The sequence below is a fragment of the Sorex araneus genome, chromosome X (assembly GCF_027595985.1).
Source record: "Sorex araneus isolate mSorAra2 chromosome X, mSorAra2.pri, whole genome shotgun sequence".
NCBI lineage: Eukaryota > Metazoa > Chordata > Mammalia > Eulipotyphla > Soricidae > Sorex > Sorex araneus.
This window is the reverse complement of record NC_073313.1, coordinates 335,850,076-335,869,592: the sequence shown is the minus strand read 5'-3', so window position 1 is coordinate 335,869,592 and position 19,517 is coordinate 335,850,076. Positions and strand designations below refer to the sequence as shown.

The 19,517-nt window shown below is 45.7% G+C and overlaps 1 protein-coding gene across 5 annotated transcripts in view; it reads right to left on the bottom strand.

Annotated features, from left to right (window-relative positions):
* Positions 1-281: 281 nt before the first annotated feature.
* The window catches only part of STAMBP (STAM binding protein), a 31,636-nt gene continuing 12,400 nt past the window's right edge, over positions 282-19,517 (bottom strand). For all 5 annotated transcript variants that reach the window (XM_055122774.1, XM_055122773.1, XM_055122772.1 and 2 more), the window contains 8 exons: positions 15,856-15,931; positions 15,476-15,571; positions 13,792-14,152; positions 11,228-11,352; positions 10,030-10,167; positions 4,979-5,091; positions 4,028-4,127; positions 282-938 (listed from right to left, as the gene is read on the bottom strand). In XM_055122774.1, the coding sequence (XP_054978749.1) occupies positions 882-938; positions 4,028-4,127; positions 4,979-5,091; positions 10,030-10,167; positions 11,228-11,352; positions 13,792-14,152; positions 15,476-15,571; positions 15,856-15,931 (1,066 nt within the window). In that variant the 3' untranslated portion in view covers positions 282-881. The remainder of the gene's footprint in view (positions 939-4,027; positions 4,128-4,978; positions 5,092-10,029; positions 10,168-11,227; positions 11,353-13,791; positions 14,153-15,475; positions 15,572-15,855; positions 15,932-19,517) is intronic.

The following is a 19,517-nucleotide window of genomic DNA, read 5'->3' as shown; positions in this document are numbered from 1 at the left end:
CAGAGAAAGACCGTTATCCTCAACTGAAATCTTTCACAGGCTAAGGAGGCGGGGAACAGAATGACTTACTTGAGACAGCACCAACAAAACAGAGATACCACACTCACCCAGGAAGATGGCAACAGGCCGGCAAAGCCCAGTGGCCAATGGGAAGTGAGCAGGGCCATGCTTTCTGCTACTACCTTCAACTCCATTTTCTTGCCTTTTTATAAACAAGCAGTTCTTTACATTGGCCTGGTCAGACAGTCCTTCTTCAAACAAATCACTCAAGAGCACACGCAAAAAGTTACTTTGAAATTTATTACAGAGAAAAAAAAATATCCTGAAACATTTGTTAAATAACAAGACTTCCTGAAAAAAATCACTCGAGCATTTCTGAGCCTCACCGCCCGGTCGGATATGGTGAGTGGTCTGGCCTCTGGCCGGCGTCATTCACCCCACCACAAGCCATGGGCACGCCCAAACAGCCACTCAGTGGCTCAGAGATGCCCTGGGTTAGTCCAAAAGTAAACTAGAAGCCAATTGGGAGGGAGGTTAGGAGGACAGCTGAGGGGGGGGGAAACATGTCAATACTTGGTCAGTGTAGAACAAAGGATATATGTGAGTGTTCATTTCAACCATGCTTCCCACTTAATGCTTTCATACTAGGCAGTGGACTGTCATATCGCTTTAGTGTGACGGTCTTATCCTCCAGACTTGCCTAAAAGATACAGTTCATTATTTCTTTTCATATCAGAAACAGAAAATCAGTTCACCCCCAGATAATACTTTCCAATTTGTATTGAAAATAATTCCCAGAGCTTTCTGGACATTTAAAGTAAGGGGCTACAGTACACTGATATGGATTAACAGTTCTTGGAAGGAATTTGAATCACACTCTCTCATCGAAGGTCTGTGATGGTCACGGCTCTGTCCACAACTGTCACGTGGCTGCAATTCTGCAACAGGGAGAAAGAAAGAACAGTCTGGAAAATTCTTTTTTTTTTTTTTTAAATGCTTATTTAACATACTCACTCTAGAAGCTGGGATGTGGCTCAAGTGCTGGAGCACATGATCCCCTTAGCGCCACACAGAAGGAGCAGCCGCCACAATTGCCACAACAAGCAGGTGAAACGAAACACTCCGAGAAACTGGCTCGCAGGCTGGAAGCCAGGCTGCTACTGAAAAGGCCTTTCGAGGTTGGACCTGAAGCACCTGCCCTCAAGCAACTGACCCAGCTTCAATCCCCAGTACCCTATAGAGTCCCCCGAGCCCCATCAAGGGTGATCCCTGACCACAGAGCCAGGAGTAGGCCTTGAGCACTTCTGGCACCGACCCCAAGCTCTCAAATTCTAAAAATGTGAAAAAGAAAAGGCATTACTCCCACCGGCTTGGACCTGTAGCCTGACTCATCAATGTCAGCCAATACTATCATTTTTTTTTTCCAAATGCATATTGTTATGGAGTCATTCATAAAATATATACTTATTTTAAGTAATTTCTGAGGGGCTGGGGAGATAGTAAAGGGGTTAAGAAACTTGCCCTGAATGCGCCTGACCCTGGTTTGATCCCTGGCCCCACATACGGTCAGAGCCAGGAGTGAGCCCTGAGTTTGGCCTGGTCTCGGATGGCTCAAAGCACCCCCATAAATAAAAGGAAACATAATAGTTTCTAAATACACTGCAGCTCTGTGGTGCTGATGCCAACCAAGTGATAAAGTACACCTGCTCTCATGGGGGGAATCTCACTTAGGGCAGGCCAAAGGGGTCTGTAGAGCTGAATATCAGGGTGCCTGGGGGTTCTGTGAAAACTCTCTTTCCATCCAGGTACTTAGACATTTCATTTCTTTCTAAGAGGATTAATTTTTTTTTAAACAAATCTGTCAGAAAATTCTTTTTCTCATACTCAAATAAAAGGACTGGAGCGATAGCACAGCAGGTAGGGCATTTGCCTTGCATGCGGCTGACTCGGGTTTGATTCCTCCATCCCTCTCGGAGAGCCCGGCAAGCTACCGAGAGTATCCCGCCCGCACAGCAGAGCCTGGCAAGCTACTCATGGCGTATTCGATATGCCAAAAACAGTAACAACAAGTCTCACAATGGAGACGTTACTGGTGCCCGCTCGAGCAAATCGATGAACGATGGGATGGGACGACAGTGCTACGAGAGTGCTACAGTGCTACTCAAATAAAACTGCCATTCCATGAGGTCTTAGGTTGAGTTCTGGGAGTCATATGAAACACACCCCACACTTTTTTTTTTTCTCAAATAGAGGCCCCACCCAGCAGTACTGCAGCACCAGGGCCATTGCTGGCAGTGCTCAGCCTGACCGTCTGGTGCTCCATGCCTGGGAGCTACCAGGACGACGTGGGTGGTGCTTGAGGACGTGAAGAATCCCAGTAGTGTTTGGATTTTCTTTTATATTTTTTGGCTTTTTGGGTCACACCTGGCGATGCACAGGGGTTACTCCTGGCTCATACACTCAGGAATTACTCCTGGAGGTGCTCAGGAAACCACACAGGATGCTGGGAATCGAACCTGGCACGGCCACATGCAAGGCAAATGCCCTACCTGCTGTGCTATCGTCCCAGCCCCCCGCAGTGTTTGGGGTTAAACTCAGGGGCTCACATGCTCAACGTGTGCGCCACCACATCCCTCAGCTTCTTACACCGAGAGTCAGTTCTCAGCTGCTCCCTAGTTTCTCTTCTAAACATCTGCAATCCTTCTGCTCCATTCATGTGGCAACACTGGAGTCCCTTTTCCATACTAGTCACTTGTATTTCCTGTTTTGTTTTATTTTTTTTGGGGGGGAGGGAGAAGGGTCGTTTGAAACCACACCCAGTGGTGCTCAGAAATCACTCCTGGGGGGGCTCGGGGGGCCATTTGGGGTGCTGGAGCTCAACCCCAGTCAGCCGTGTGCAAGGCAAATATGTGCCTTAACTCCTGTACTATCTCTGCAGTTCTCAAAAGTGGTCACTTTTCTGAGAGCGCCAGAGAAACAATACTCCCTGTCCAGCATGGGGCAAAGCGATGTTATCACAGTAGATTTGAGGGGCCAATGGAAACATACTGATCTTGTCAGTAATGAAAACATTTTATTTGCAGAGTGCAACTTAGGAAAAATAACTTCCTAAGAAGGTCAGAAAATAGAAGCTAAATTTGAGAATTAAATATACTTTGCCTTTTTTTTTTTTTTCTTTAAACACAAGCAGCTCACAAAAATCAGCTAGCAGCTAGGGTGTAGGGAGGCTTCTAGCCCTGTGGTTTTGTGTTTGGGCTGGCAATTCTCAGGGGTCCCCCAAGGCCACATTCAAGTGGTATTTGTGGGGGTGGTTGGTTTGGTGCCAGGGCTTGAACTCAGGCCTTGCTACGACAGGCATGGGCTCCTGAACTAGGTCCCTGGGCCCCTATTTTACCTGACTTAAGAGACTTTTCTTTGAATTCCCATCTTTATTAAAATACACACTCAGGCTCTGGCACGACAGTACAGTGCGTAGGGCCTTTGCTTGCACCCAGCCACCAGAGTCTGATCCCCAGCATCCCATACAGGCCCCTGAATACTGCCAGGAGTGATTCCTGAGTGCAGAGCCAGGAGTAACCCCTGAGAATCATCAGATGTGACCCCCCAAACCAATAAATAAATAAATAAATAAAATGCAGGTTTAGCAACTGAAGTTGACAAAGAAAAAAAAAACTAACATTTTATAAGCCAGCTTCTGCACAAGGTCATTTACACATAATACTTAACCCTATCAATAACACTATAAAATATTGCTTTAATTTTCATCCCCATTTATAGATGATTGAGAAACGGAAGCCCAGGCGAGTTAAAGAGCCTCCTCAGAGACACACAGCCATGAAGTGGCCAAGCTGGGACTCAGTGTACTCCTCTCTCACATGGCCCCACCTGCACAGCCTCACAGGAAGGCCTGGGAAGACGCAATGACAGGGCAGACCCACGCTGCATCTGGACAGGCAGGCGTTCTCCCCGCCCCCACGCTCCTCCCTGCTCAGCCCCTGCCCTGCTTCCATCTGCAGTAGATACCTACACAGAACAGAGGGGGATCCTTCCTGTGTGGATGAAAGCCTTTCTGGCGACAAGAAGAAATCTCTTTGAATCCATGGTCGGTCAGTTTGAAGAATCCAGTCCTGAAATAAGAAGAGGCAGGCTCAGAATTAAGCAAGGATGTTACACACACACACACACACACACACACACACACACACACACACACACACACACACACACACACACACACACACACACTCATTTTGAGACAGTTTCAAAAGTACCCTGTGTCTTCTTGAGTGTCTGATTGTGAATGAATCAGAATTAGAGAATGACTCATCACTGCCACACTAATTTTGCTGGAAGAATCCATAGTAAATAATAGAATTTGGAATGGAAATTAATACTCGATGCAAATATTATGAAAATTATTTGGTAAAATCTATTAAAAACTGACATGCACTTAAAAAAAAAGAAATTAATACTCTGACATAATCTCAATCTCTTAAAATTCCTACTGTTTCAAGTCAAACCCTTCATCTATTTTGTGGTCTTGTCCTAGGAAAAGCCCTATGTTGTCTTCTGGAACTCTTTTTTTGTTTTTTCTTTTTGGGTCACACCGAGCGATTCTCAAAGCTGATTCCTGGCTCTGCACTCAGAAATTACTCCTGGCAGTGCTGGGGGAACCTATGGGATGCCGGGGATTGAACCTGGGTCAGCCAAATGCAAGGCAAATGCCCAACCTGTTGTACTATCGCTCCGGCCCCTGGAACTCTTTTTAAACATGTAGAGTAGGCTTATCAAGAAATGGGGGTGAAAAGGAAGCCTTTTAGAACAACCAATGAATACTTTCGTCCTTGTTCTCTATAAAATGTAAATATGATGTTTACATTTTAAAGAAGGATTAAATATAGGAAAAAAAAACAACTTTGAGACTTTCTTCTCATTTGCTCCCTCCCATAACCTGCCAGTCTGGGTCTCAGAGACTCACTCCTGGAACTTGGGAGAGCAAACGATGGCTATTGACTCTGGCAGCATCATCTGGTAGGAACAGTGAGTGTGCAGATCGACACTGGAGAGGAAGGCGGTCTGTGTGGGATGAGTCTGCGAAGAGAAAGAACAGTCAGAGACCCTGTCGGTGAGGAATGGCAGCCGTGCCTGGCCTGAGAGGGAAGGCAGTCAAACGGGGCCACAAACCCCAGTGCAGAGTCATGAGGATAACACGAGAATCTGAAGATACTTGTAATAGCTAACTAGCCACCAAGACTTATTTGGTTCAGGTTGGAGAGATAGTGCAATGGGTAGGCCATTTGCCTTGTACACAGCCAACCTGGGTTCAATCCTTGGCATCCCACATGGTCCCCCAAGCAACACTAGGAGTTACCCCTGAGCATCGCCAGGCATGACCCAAAAGAAAAAAAAAAGACTTATATGGCTTATGCAAGTTCTTCCTAGATAATAGCTGGTTTGGAATAGACAGTACCTGCTTCAGAATGATAGCAGATAAACCAGTTAGAAGAATGGCTCTTCTTCCTGAGAGAGGTATTAAACAGTCAAGCATAAGTCTGGGGTGTTTGTAGGAAAAAAACAGCAAAAGCTGTCCTGTGACTAAAGGATATGAGAGGATCCATCCCAGGAGACAAGGGGCAGGATGACTGGGCACTCAAGGCAGACTGAAGAAAGTAAAATTGGAGGCAAATCAACCGTCTACATGTAGAGTCCACTGATCTCACTTGTATACAATTATTTTGTTTAACTGAGCACATTCTTTGGATACAAAAGAGAAGTTACAGAATGACTCATGTGGCAGTAGACCACAGTGATGGAAAATTCAAGGTCCAATGTGACTCAAAAAGACCACCAATCATCCTTGACAGAAAAGCACCGAAAAGAATTAAGTATGCTGGATGAGTGGTTTCAACCCTACTGGGAATACAAAAAGCTCTTGAAAATGGCAGCTAAGGCAGAGGTTGCGGGGCTCTACCTGTTCGTGGGCCTCGTCTGAGTGACACCATGCCGCAGCGTGCAGGAGCAGCCCAGTGGGAAGGACTGCAAGACTCAGGAGCTAAGGCACATGCAGATGCTATGGCCACTGAAGAACGTCAAGGCACCCAAGGAAAGAGTTTCTCCCTGACCCTGCGGACTGCTAGGGAGAAAAGGTGGTGCCAGCACCCGCCAAGCCATGGTTGAAATGGAGACCTCTTGCTGGGAACAGATGAGGCTGATGCCTGCCAGAGCTGGGCAATGGGGCGTGGAGAGCTCAGTGGTGCAGGCCCTGCCTGGGGCTGGATTCCATCCCTGGTGCCACCCCACCCATGCCAGCTTCCATCCTTATGGAGATGCCATTTCGGCTCCCAAGTGCCACGAGAGAGTGCGCAATCTTGGCTGTGGAGCGACTGAGTGGGCCCAAGCATCACAACTAAAAGTGGGCATCCCCCGGCGAGCCCCACAACCAAGCATTCCACCTCCGATCATCCCAGTGACCAGCACCAAAAAAGTGGGGGAGGGAAGGAAAGGAGAATGAGCTAAGGTTGGGTGAGATGCCGAGACCACAGAGACAACCGGGAGAGGCTCAGTAAATAACTGACAAGCTAAATTAAAAAACTCGGATCCCAAACTTGCTTCCCCTCTAACTACTGTGCCTTTTCCTCTTCCTTCCCTCTTATTTGAGTTTCTTGGGGAGGAGAAAACAAACAAACAAACAAAAAAGAAACCCAGCATGTCCAGTGTCCATCCGCTGCAGACAGGGGAAGTTCGTCTGAGGAGAAAAGGGTACTGCCAAGGAACAGAGAGAAGCCGGCAGAGTAGCCCCAAAGGCAGCCTGGGTGCCTGGAGCAGAGCAGACGCCACATAAGGCCGGGCTGAGACAAGTGAGGGCAGATGCCTTCAAGTGGGTGCGGCTGACAAGAGATGATCACTGTGACCCCTCAGGGTTGTTCTTAAAAAATATCATCTCATTTAGTTTGGTTTGAAACCACACCCACTAGTGCCGAGAGCTACTCCCCGCTCCTTGCTCAGAGCCTGCTCCAGGTGTAAGTGGCCACAAGGTGCAGAGCCTCGTCGGGCCACGTGTGCGCGCCAGCCTGTTGCTCCATCTCCCCACACTGCAGAAAAAGTGTTGACCAGGCAGCCTGAATTACAACTGGCAAAGGGAGAACGAAAATTTTATGCTTGTCATTTTCTCCTGCTAGTTTAAAACCTGATAGCTGGCCTTTTCTTTGGTTCAAATTAGCCTATTTGTTCTGGGCTGGACCCTTACTGATATTAGAAATCTTTTGATTTCACTTTTATCTCAATTCAACCTGAAATCAAAATAGCAATGACTCTACAACTTAACCCCTGTCCTAGCTCTCCGCACCCCTCACCATTCAACATTCTCCGACCTCTGCACTGCCTCATTTCTCCTGCCCTTTTACCTCTCTCCCATGAGGCTCACTGGGTCTGAAAACATGTTTGGACAACTACACACAAGAACTAAGATCAATCTTTAAAATGCCAAGTCAAAGGAGCCAGACACAGAAGAACATACATCATATAATCCTATTTACACAGGGTTGCAAAATTAAACAAGTTTAGGAACATACATCTAGGTGGGAAAGCAAGCAAGAAAGCAAAGGGTTTCCAGAAGAGTCGGGGTTGCCTGCTGCAGGAAGTGTGTGGGTGGGAGTGTGGGGTGGGAGCTGGCCTCTGAGAACATTCTAGGAAGTGTGTGTCTATCGATATTTGCTTAAACAACTCATTAGTGTATCTGCAGTTTATGCACTTTGCTATATAAGCTACACTTCAAAAATGAAGGTTTTAAATATCAAAACAAAACACACACTCAGTCTCAAACTAGGAAAGTCAAGCAAACATTAAGTCCAGAAAACATTCTCATCTCAGCTACTTCTTTTCTCTTCCTAGCCACCACACCATCTCTCCCTTTTCTCTAGATCTAAGGCCTTCTAAAATTCAGGACACATATAACTATCTCTACATAGTTACTGTTATAGTTAATTCAGTCTCTGTTACTTCCAAACCCTCATGAGGCACTCCCACCATTGCCTAAAAGCTCATAATCAAGGCCATCAGTGGCCTCAGCAGGTCTAACAAGCTGATTCGAGTGTGTGACCTGGTTTCCAGGCTGCAGTTTCTTGCCTTCTTTGCTTCCTACTACCCTCTGATGCCTTCCATTCCATCACTCACTATTCCCCGTGCTCTCCCAGCTGCCCCCAGGTCCCAGTGACTTTCTTCCTGTTCTCAACTCTCCCCTGGTTCCAAATTCTCTAAAGTCAGATCATTGCAGAGAATTCCCCAAACTCGCCCATCTTTCCCACCTCTGCTCCACAGTTGAAGCTGCATTTCCACTACCTAAGTACCTCACTGATTTCATGTCACACCAGTACTTTAAATCGAACATGTTAGTACTGAACATACCATTCACACCCTCCCCCCTTCCAAAGTGAGCCCTCCACCTGGGGTTGCAGTTTCTGCTTATGAGATGATCAGGTCCCAAATCTCCCAGTCATCTCTGACTCTTACTCATCTTCTCTTACTCATCTTCCTATATTTGTTTCCTCCTTCCCAAGCGCCCGACATCATCACTCTCTTTGTCATAGTTTTAGCATATTGATCTCTTGAATGATCTCCGCATCTCAGCTCACCCCCAAACTTTTATGCTAAAGTGACTAAACTGTGACTTGGAATATATCATTACTCTACTTAAAAATCTTTAAGCATTCTCCACCTACTGAAGAGCAGAACTATTCTGCAGGTCTACCCATGGCCCTCCAGAACTTGGCTCCAAAGACTCACAATGAAGCTACTCACACTACCCTTTCCTGTTGTGAAGGACAACTCCCAGCAAACCGGAGCAGTCACTGTTCCAGGCACAGCCCACTATTCTGAGGTCATCCTCCTACCTGCGAGCCTTTCCTCTGCTGAGAATCAGGTCCCCAGTTTGCACCTCGTGGGGCACTCGGCATATTCTGTTTCATGTCCCTTCTCTTCCATAAGTCTAAACTTCCATTAATTTCCAATCTGTATCCCCTGGCAGGTAGAGAAAGTTTTCTATCTGCCATCTAACTGCAATGGGGGAGGGGACACACATGGTGGAAGACAAATACTCTGTGTAACTGAGCTCAAGACAGGTTCTTGGGGCACCCTCACAGACCCAAATTTCCCCAATTCTCACATATAAGGATAGGTGACCGTCCTGAATCCAGAAAGCAGCCAAGCTCTCTGTATATCACATACCATGGAAACACAGCTTAGTCCAAGAGAGGAGAGGGGGCTAACACAGAATAGAAGAGAAAATTCAGAAATAATCTTTAGGGATGAAACTCTATTTAACCAGACATGGCATAAGAGATGCACTTGAGAAATCGCCTATCTTGGCAGCCCTTCTGGTTTACATAAAGGTATTTTTACTGCTTTATTTTATTATTATTATTATTATTATTATTATTTTTGCTTTTTGGGTCATACCCAACGATGCTCAGAGGTTACTCCTGGTTCATGCACTCAGGACTTACTCCTGGCAGTGCTCGGGGGACCATATGGGATGCCGGGAATTGAATCCGGGTCGGCCACATGCAAGGCAAACACCCTACCCGCTGTGCTATCCATCCAGCCCTATTTTTACTGCTTTAATCAAGGCCAAATGCAGGTATCTGAATCAACTTCCTTGGCTCATTTGAAATATTTTGATGTTTATATATAACTTTTTGAGAGACAATGTTTATAGGAAGCAGGTCCAGCATCCATGGTCAAGTCAACAAATATCCTAGGTCCACTACTCATATCATACTTATATGAAAACTAGAACATTGGGGAAAACAAGTTCATTTATATTAAAATGTTCCCCCTACATTAAAAAGCTCTAAGTAGTTGCCAGATTCTTAGTGGAGGGCAAGCAGTGACCTGTGCAAGTCAGCACACATCCGATGGTGGGAAAACCAGTGTGCAAATAAATAATCTGGAGGCAATGAGCTGGCTCCGAGGAAGCAGCAGTGTCTGTGTAACATCCAGAGGCTGATCCTCACAGAGCTCAGGCTTGCTTACATGAATCCAGCCCAGTGTGATGAGGTCCTGCTCATCCTGGATGAAGAAAAGCTCTTCTTCATTTTCGGTGTTGCAATAATCGGCTCCAGCACTTTGCTTGGGGATGAGAACATGGGTGATGGTAAATTCATTCCTCATCTGTCAAAGGAGAAAACAAGCTTGTCACAATTCCTGGGCATTTAGGCAACCCCACGCTGTCCTGGTAGTAGAAAGTTAAGACATTTATACAAGGAAGGTACAGCCCACCGAGTTCTGTCATGAGCCATGTGATAGCTCCTGGGTCCCTCACCTCAGTGGTTCCCAATCTTAGCTGCTCATGGGCATTGCATGAAATACTCTTATTTGGGTCAAACCTAGCAGTGCTCAGAGCTTACTCCTGGCTCTTTGCTCAGGCATCACTCCTGGCGGGACTCGGGGGGACCATATGGGATGCCAGGTATTGGAGCTGGGTCAGCCAAGTGCAACACAAGCACCCTACCTGCTGTGTGATCACTCTGGCCCCCACAAGGTGCTCTGGCAGCAGCCAGATGGCAACTGCCCTGGGCAGAGTTCCTGCTCCAGCTAAACAGGGTCTCCAGGGGCTCCAGGCAGGTAATTTCTCATCCCTTGCTCCAGCCCGAAGACGGTTCCATCTCGCTGCTTCTCATTCCTTCCATTTCACTTATCCCTTCAGCTATTAGGTGTCTACAGCCAACGACCTTTCCTTCCTCCAGATTCCCACTGCTTGTGCTGCACGAACCACTCACGGTGCTATTTATTTGTTGGTCTATTCCCCTCACCTCTCCAAAGCACCTGGGAACTTTTCTGTGGACACATGCTATGTGCCCAACATGTTTGATGTTCCCAGGTCCTACCAACCAAAAAGAGGTGCTCAAGAGATGACACATAGCATACAGGTAAGCCCTGGATCTTTACCCACGGAATAAGATTTTTTTTTTTTAACTATTAGCATTGAAACAATCAGTCCAAGAAATCCTACAAATCAAACAAAAATAGGGCCACCGAGTTTAAGACGGCACGACAGCACATTGCCTGCGGTTTCTTTAGCAAATGGACTGATGCCCAGTAACTGAGCCCATGGGCTGTATCTTCTTTCAGAGTCACGGGAGGCCAAGGCAGGGAGAAACCATCTCAACTCAGCGAAGAGAGGTTGGTTGTGTTTTTGTTGCTGTTGTTGTTTGTTTCTTTGTTTTTTTACCAGTTTTCCACAGAGAATTCCACATGTTTCTACTCCCCGGGCAGTATTGGCGCTGGCTAACTGGAGGAACTGGGGGCAGAGCCGCTCGGGCACCACCACGTGGCGTAGTCCCTCGATGGTTGGCACTGCAGGGGAGAAAGGGGGAAAGTCTGAGACGGTGGCAGCGACTCTCCACAGGGTTCAGGGAAATCAGAGCCACGTGGGCTCCTAACTTCAGGTCAGGGCAAGGGGGCGCGTCCTAAGGACAGAAGCAAAAGGGATGTGGAGCCTTTTCCCCAAACCCTAGCCACAGCTGCCAGGAGAACATTTTTCTAAGAAAAGGAAAGAGGAGGATTTAATTATCCAAGTTCAGACCCGGGTAAAGTATTACTTAAAAGATGTTTCCGAGCTGTTCAGAATCCTGCCTTAACCTAATAGAATAATTTTTATTTTTTTAAGGAATCTTCTTATTCTGCCGAATTTTAATTTTTAATCCCTCTTCTTTCAGATTCAACTCTCAGAGACTATAACTTTTACATAAATACTGGGCTATATTCTAGAGAACAGGAAAATAAAATCATTTGAGTCACTAGTTCGAGTGAATGTATTCCTTTAGAAGAAAAGTTCCAACTCCAAAATGAAATAACAAAAACCATATTGTGGTTCTCCAAAACTCCCTGAATGAGCAAAGGAGCTCATGAATCTGTGTTCAAAACGCCAATGGCTGAGTCCGTATCCCCGGGGAAGCCCCGGGGCTGAGCCCACAGGCTGGAGTCAGGGGTAACTTTCAGAGGCACGTTTTCACCGTCAGAAAATAAAGTGAAAAGGGATGTTGTGCTCCAGCACCCCCAGTCACGAGATGTGAACCGCTGGGAGGGAGCCAAGTGGGAGCGGGAGCTCCGCAGTCCGGAGCTGACGGAGCCCGGGAGGCCAAGGAAGCCTGGCCTCTCCTCCCCGGCCAGTCAGTGCCACTGGGCAGGCACAGAACAGTGTGGGCTCAACAAATCTCAACTGCCTGGTCGACTCTCAGCTCTCCAGAAGCTGTAAGGAGACGAGAATCAATCTGATCCACGAAACGGGAATCCTGGAAACTTACAAGAAAAGCCAGGAAGGCTAAGATAGAGAATGGAGATCTAGGTTCAGGGAAAATATGAACAAAGCTCTTTGGAGGAGGGACTGTTGAGGGACTATTCTGGAAACACCAAAGACCAAGTTAACCACAGCAGAGAAGGTGTATGAAGGAACGGTAGGGAAAGCCTGTTGAGAACGTGGAGAAAACCCCACAGACCAGGCCACGGTATTCAGTAGCTCCTGCCCTCTCTGTGTTCACTTATGTGGATTTTCCTTAAAATGAGAACAATTTACTGCCTCCAAAAACCTGTTCTGGGGGCTGGAGTGATAACACAGCAGGTAGGGCGTTTACCTTGCACGTGGCTGACCTGGGTTCAAGTCCCAGCAACCTATATCGTCCCCTGAGCACCGCCAGGAGTAATTCCTGAGTGCAAAGCCAGGAGTAACCCCTGTGTATCGCCAGGTGTGACCCAAAAAAGCAAAAACTTGTTCTGTTTCTTTGTTTAGGGTGGTGGGGAGAGGTGTGTGTGGTGGGGGGAACTGTGGTGGCCATGGAGTGCCCAGAGGGTTTGTGGTCACTCTCAGTGATACTTGGCCAACTGGTCAGGGGTTCGGTGCTACAGCCTGAGGCTGTACCGCTACTTGCAGTGCTCAGGGATTCTTGGGTTATACTCAGTGGTGCCCAGCAGGTGATATGATGCTGGGAATCAAACCCAGGCCAGGGTGCATGCCGCATGCTTGGCACATGCTCTTATTTGATGCTCTATCTCCTATCCTCCATAGTCCTCCTATTATGATAAATATGTATTTTCCATGTTGACTGAAAAATACTGTGGGTTTTTCTCAAAAGTGGGTGAGAACAGACTTTTGCTAGTTTTTCACATCTCCATTAAATTGTCATTAATGATATACAATATTTATTATGACACAAATACAATTCAGTAGAGTTAAATAAGTAGTTTAGATCTTGAGATACAATAGAGCAGGTAAGGTCCCTGCCATACACATGGCTAACCGGGGTTCGATTCCTGGAACCCCATATGGGCCCCTAAGCACTTCCAGGAGTTGATGCCTGAGTAAGAACCCATAGTAAGCCTTGAGCACTGCTAAGTCTGGTCCCAAAACAACACATTTTAGGTCAATTACTAAACAGAGAGTGGTATTAAAAAAAAGAAAAGTCTCAATTTTCTTCACCAAAGGCCAATAATGGTCTTTAGGACGTTAAACATTTCAAATCTTTCTGCAGGCCTTAAAAGCTGGAGGTCTGGGCAATAATTCTCAGGGTCCTATTTAGCTCTTCAGAGAGTCGAGCAGGTCCAGAGCAGTTACACGCTTTGCTTAAGCAATGGCCACCTTCACAGTCCACCTGGCGTGGCAGGTTACGCCACGGGCAACGCTAACCCGACACCGGATTTTGGGGACCATGGCCGAACGAGTGGGACCGTGGAAGTAAGGCCAGCATGGCCCTGCTGGGCCGCAATGGAGATGGAAGAGAAGAGGACAAACACACTCACTACTTTCTGAGTTGTTCAACGCGCCAGGTTTCAAGGACCTGTCCACCACGGGCGGCTTGGTGGGCCTGTGTGTTGTGCTGCCGTGCGGGGGCTGCGTGGATGGGACTGGAGCTGTGGGGAACACTTCTGGGGGGGGCGCGCCAGGCACCAAGGGGCCGCCTTGGCCAGGGTCCACCTTCCCAAACTCCTGTACAATTTTCAGTCGCTCTTTTTCTAGCTCCTGGTTCCGAATCATCTCCTCAAAGGCATGGAACTGCTCTTGCTCCAGCTGCTGCTGCTTCTGCTGGGCGACCCTCTGCCTTTCCTTCTCCAGCTCCTGCTGGATGGCCAGGTTCCTGGCAAACTGCTCGGCTTCCTTCTTCTATAACGAAAGAAGAGGCGTGAGGAGAAATGATGGTGGCTCCGGGGGGCTTAACACCTCAGCAGGACAAGGAGGCTTCTCAGTGGGGTGCCACGGATCCAGCCCAGAATTCTGGGGTGGGTGGAGGGCAGAGGCCACTCCAGACTCAGACCTGCTGTGTTAACCATTAAATGTTACCCTGAATTGAAGACTCCAGAATTTGTCTGGTGATGGGTTCACCCCAGAGCGATACTGCAGACGAACAACTACCAGGTCACGACTTAAAGTTTCTCCCTCATTTGGGTGTCTTAGAAACAAACCTATGCCTTGCAGGGGTTGGAGAAAATGCTCAATGTGCAAAGCACATATTCTGCATTCATGAGTTCAAGTTCAGCACTATCAGACGCTGCCGGGATTAGGCTCTAAGCACTATCGATGCCTAAACAAACAGACAGATCAACATATGCCTCTTGGTTCTCTCAGCTGATTTTCAAGAAGGGTGTGTAGAACAGGGCTTAGCAGACAGCTACAAAGCCACACACAAGCACCTGTAGTGGGGCCCAGACTTCTGAGAGTCACTTGGAAATTTCTCCACATGCTTGTCTTTCCTTCCTGGGGAGATCATGAAGGAGTTCTCCACAGGCTTTGACTGACCCTTCCAACAAAAGATCATTTGAAAACTGCTCGAGAAAATATCAATTATTAAGGACCAGATAATTGGTTTCTAGTATAACCCAATGTGGACCAAGCCCCACAAATTCTGTGGCCTAGAACCCCATGTTTTGGTGATCCTCTAGACCAGACTCCCCAAAGTCAGTAATACTGCCCCCTGGGGGGTACTAGATGGACTGGGGGTGGGGTGGGGTGGGGTTTCAGTCGCTTTGGACACAATTGGGAGTCCTTTCTGTTGCCTTGCTTAAGAAGGCAGGCATGAGAGAGGGAGTGTTAAATGACTTTTCTTTTTTTCCTGAAAAAGGTGCAAAAGGCCAAATAAGTTTAGGAATTTCGGCTCTAAAACAAACAGGCTAAATCTGTGTTAGAATCTTCAGTCGAACTACTTATGTTCTACTTTGCCTTTCTGGTCTTTGGCAAAGGAAAGTGAAATATCATATTAAAAATCACAGTATCTGGAGGACAAGACCTTAACTCAAAAGATAGCATATGTCTGAGACCCCGAGTTCCATCTCTAGAACCACATGCCGTGCTCCCCAGCACCATTGGACGTGACCCCTGTCTAGGCTTGTTTGCTTGTCTTAGTCAAAAGTTCTCATTAAATAATGTGTTTTAATCCCAGGGCACTCCTGAATGATTTCCTTCTCTTAACTTCTTCTGTTGTGAACTCACCTTTTCTTCATTATAATCTGCATATTCTTTGGTATATCGTTTTAATAGTTCTGCCTTTAGTTCTTCTGCTCTGGGAAATGCAATCTCCTTTAATTTCTGAGATACAAAACAAAAAGCTCAGAATTAGAACAATTACCAAGGAATTAAGCAGAGAAGTAAAAGAGAAGACTTAAGTTGACAAAGGCAACAGTGTTTCCAAAAATGGTTCTAAATATCCCGAAACTGTGCCACCCCCTAATTTCCAACAGACCTGGCAAATGGCCTCATCTCCTATTGTGGGATTTGATGCTCAGATGCAGACACCATTGTTTTTGCCTTGAAGTTAGTCTGTGCCCCTCTGAAGGTATTAGATGGGCAAGAGTAAGGGTGAAGACACCCACCTTTACTGTATCTTTCTTCTCAGGAATGACAGAGGATTTGTAATCTCGATGCTTTGGTAGTTTCTCAATAAAGAGCCTAAGGGAACAGAAGGGAAAGATCATGATGCAAAGAAATATCCAGGTGTCAAAAAAAAAAAAAAACAAAACCAAAAAACCCCCACAAACCTTGAAGCATTCTGCTTTGAAGCAACCCTGCATGTCAGACTTCCAGACTTGCAGGCGAAGGCAGCAGGCATGGCCAGCTGGTTCAGATTCCCCACCCATGCCTACTTCTAGAACGAAAGTGTTTCACTCTCTGCCCAAAACATAGAGGCAGCAGCAAGCCAAAGATTCCAGCAGTAACAACAACAACAACAGAAAAGGCGGGTGGTAGGGGGAGGAGAGATAGCTCCAAGGGCCACAGCACATACTCTACACCTTGGAGCCTCAGGTTCAATCCCTAACACTGCATGGCCCCCCGAGCACTGTGCCAGGAATAGCCCCCAAGCACTGCAGAAGCCACCCAGACTCCCTTTCTCCCCTCAAAAGAGAATGGGAAAAAGAAAAGAGCTTATCCAGTGTTCAAACTATACCTAAAGAGATTGCTTTCATGTGACAATGATAGGTTTCTGTCCCTGTCTGAAAACTCTTCAAAGAAGTTGGCAGTCAAGAACTGAGAGAACCCATGATTCATGACTAGCCTTAGCCCTCGCAACTTTGGATTTTTTTTTTCTTCTTTGAGATTTGTGTTCCTTAAAAGTAGAACATCCTTGCACCATGTCAAACACTGAGATGCTTAGGTAGCAGGTCCATTACATGTGTGTGACATGTGCATGTCACACGTAACGCAAGTTATGACTCCTGATGAAATATGTTTAGGGAAACATAAGATGCTGGGTTTTCTTTCAGTTCTTGTCCTTGGCCATAGAGCGAGACAGAGGGAAAGACAAACAATCAATTCACAGGTATCGAATAGTTCTGATGGCTGCTGGGGGGACAGGGAAAACAAAGGGTGCTTCAGTACTGTCACAGTGCAAAGTGGCAGACTCAGATCTTCAGTGCCTGCGGGCAGGCTCCAGAGTCTACTCTTTTAACCTCCACTGTGCCACCTCCACACGGCTCCTGCAGTGCCAGAACTCCTGGAAGGGCGCTGAACAAAGATGGCTTTTAATAGAATTGAGTTGTAATAAACAAATTGAGGGCAGCTTGCCCACATCCCTAAAATACTGTACTGTAGTTGGGATAAATAGACTCTGTTCCACTTTTTGCCTATGGGTAGGAGTCAATGGAGAAGAACCCTCAGTAGGAGAGAGAGGACAACCCCACCAAAACAAGCGCCCCATAGAGGAGCCCCCCTCTCCCTCGGGTCTATAATTGGCACATGACATTTTTTTATTTCAGTTTAATCTGACAAGGCCCATTAATGAGAAATGAAATTTTTAAAGGAAGTTTCCCTGCAGTGCTCTGAAGGTCTGGGGATCCACTCCCAGTGACACAGCTCAGAGGCCACCAAAATTAGGCCATACCCTGTGGTGCCTAGGGGACCCTGTGGTGCCAGGGACAATCCCAGGGCCTCTACCTGCTCAGCATGTATTCCAGCCCTCGAGTCATCTCCCTGGTTCCAAGCAGAGGTGACTTACACAATTGAAATTATTCTAAAAATCTTCCCTTTGGACTCATGACAAATATACAAAACTGTCTTTAAAATAAGGAAATCAATCTTCTGCCTGATTTAGCAATTCTACTTCTAGGTATCTAACTAAAGAACAAAACACCTCACTAAGTTGAAAAATATTTGCACACCATGTTTGTTATAACATTATTATAACAGTATATGGAAACAATCCAAGTGCCCAACTAGAAGTTAATAACCGATTCTTTTTGTCTCCATCCTTCTTTCCTTCCCAAAATCAATAAAGCAATTCGTACTCTTTTTTAAAGTTAATTTTTATTTAGACCCTATGATTTAAAAAGTTATAACAGATAATTTTTTAAATGGTATCTATGTACACAAAGAAATACCACTCAGCCATTAGTAAAACAAAATTTTGCCTTTTGCAACAAGCATGGCATATTAAGTGAAACAAGTTAGAAGAAGTAAGAAATATCAGATGACCTTAGTGATAGGTAGATTACGGAGAAGCAAAGCAAGGGAACTAATAAAAGCAAGAGGAAAATGCATGGATTCAGACTGAAGAGCTGAGATTACCAGAAGGGGTGATGGAAGCAGAGGGTCCAGTGGATGGTGGTAAAGGGACATTAGTACATTAGTGGTGGACGTGGTGACATGCAATTTCGAAGAGGTGTGAAACCGCACCTCTGAAAAAACATACGGTTGTATAAACTAATAGTATCATAATATATATAAACAAATGAACTGGTTTCTGAAAGAAAAATAGAGAAGTGAATAGAAATAATAAAAGCCTTACAATTATTTAAAAAATAATAAAACAATATTCATTCCTTCAAACATAAAGTCCCAAAGAGATTATTAAGATAAATAAGACATAGGTTTTAGGTTCAAGTATCGTACATAGAGGGCCATGGTAACTGGCAATGAAGGAAACAGTCCATGTTCATTACCTTTAACAGGCCAAATTTATTTTGTATTTAAGCCTGAATTGGCCAAGGAGTACCATGGTATGTTCACTCATCCTCTCCACCTGGAGACCGTAAGTTCTCTGAGGCCAGAGATTTCTAGGTCCCAAGCTTCTTTATACATTCCGATAAGGCCAGTCAGGTACCATGAATAAAGAGCACTCAATAAATATCTGATGAATCAAGTGGTCTTAAAACAACTGACTAGGCTGTTTTAATGTTTTTCTTGTTTGTTTTTCTTGTTTTTTTTAACACAAAAATGTGAATATAGCATGGTACTTTTTATGTCAAAAAAGGGAAAACTCACATATATACTCTATTCATTTTGTTTATAAGTATATAAAACACAGCAAGAATATTCAGAAACAAATAAAAGTGAGGACGAGGGGAAAGGGCAGGAAAGGGAAGTGTGGAAATGGAACTTTTCACTACGACTTATTACACGATTTAAACTTTAAACCATGAAATGGAATCTGGAGCTGTAAAAGAATACCTCTCTCTTGTTGCAGCAATGAGAGTCAATTTCCTCAAGGTGGAGCTAAGGGAAGGAAGGGCTGAGAAGGCATCTTCAGCCCCTTCCCCACAGGGAGGCAAAAGGTTCCCTCAGGCAGGTTACCAGATCTCCCCTTGCTCATTTTCTTTAAATAAATACCCACATGATGCCAGGGAGAAAAGTAGTACAATCTGGTAGGGATTTTCATATTACTAATGATCTTTTTAAAAAAGAAATACTAGGCAGAGCACATAACATGTACCTGCTATATGACTGCATTTGCTAATGAATTTTAAAATGTGAGCATGAAGATGTTAACCTCAGCGCCAGAAGTACTCTGGGCACAGAGCAGTTGTGGCCCAGGTATGTGCTGTTCTCCTGGGTTACATCTGGTTGCAGTCTAGGGAGGGGAAAATGCACTAAAGCAAACAAGTCTGCACTGGTGATAATAAGCCGAAACAATTTGACAGAACAATAGAGGAGAAAGCAGTATGTAGAAAAACAAAAGCAAAAGGTGATTTAAAGATACAAAATGGTACTTTACTTAAAATGAAAGAACTTCTGGTTAAGAGGACACATGAGTTCTACTGAT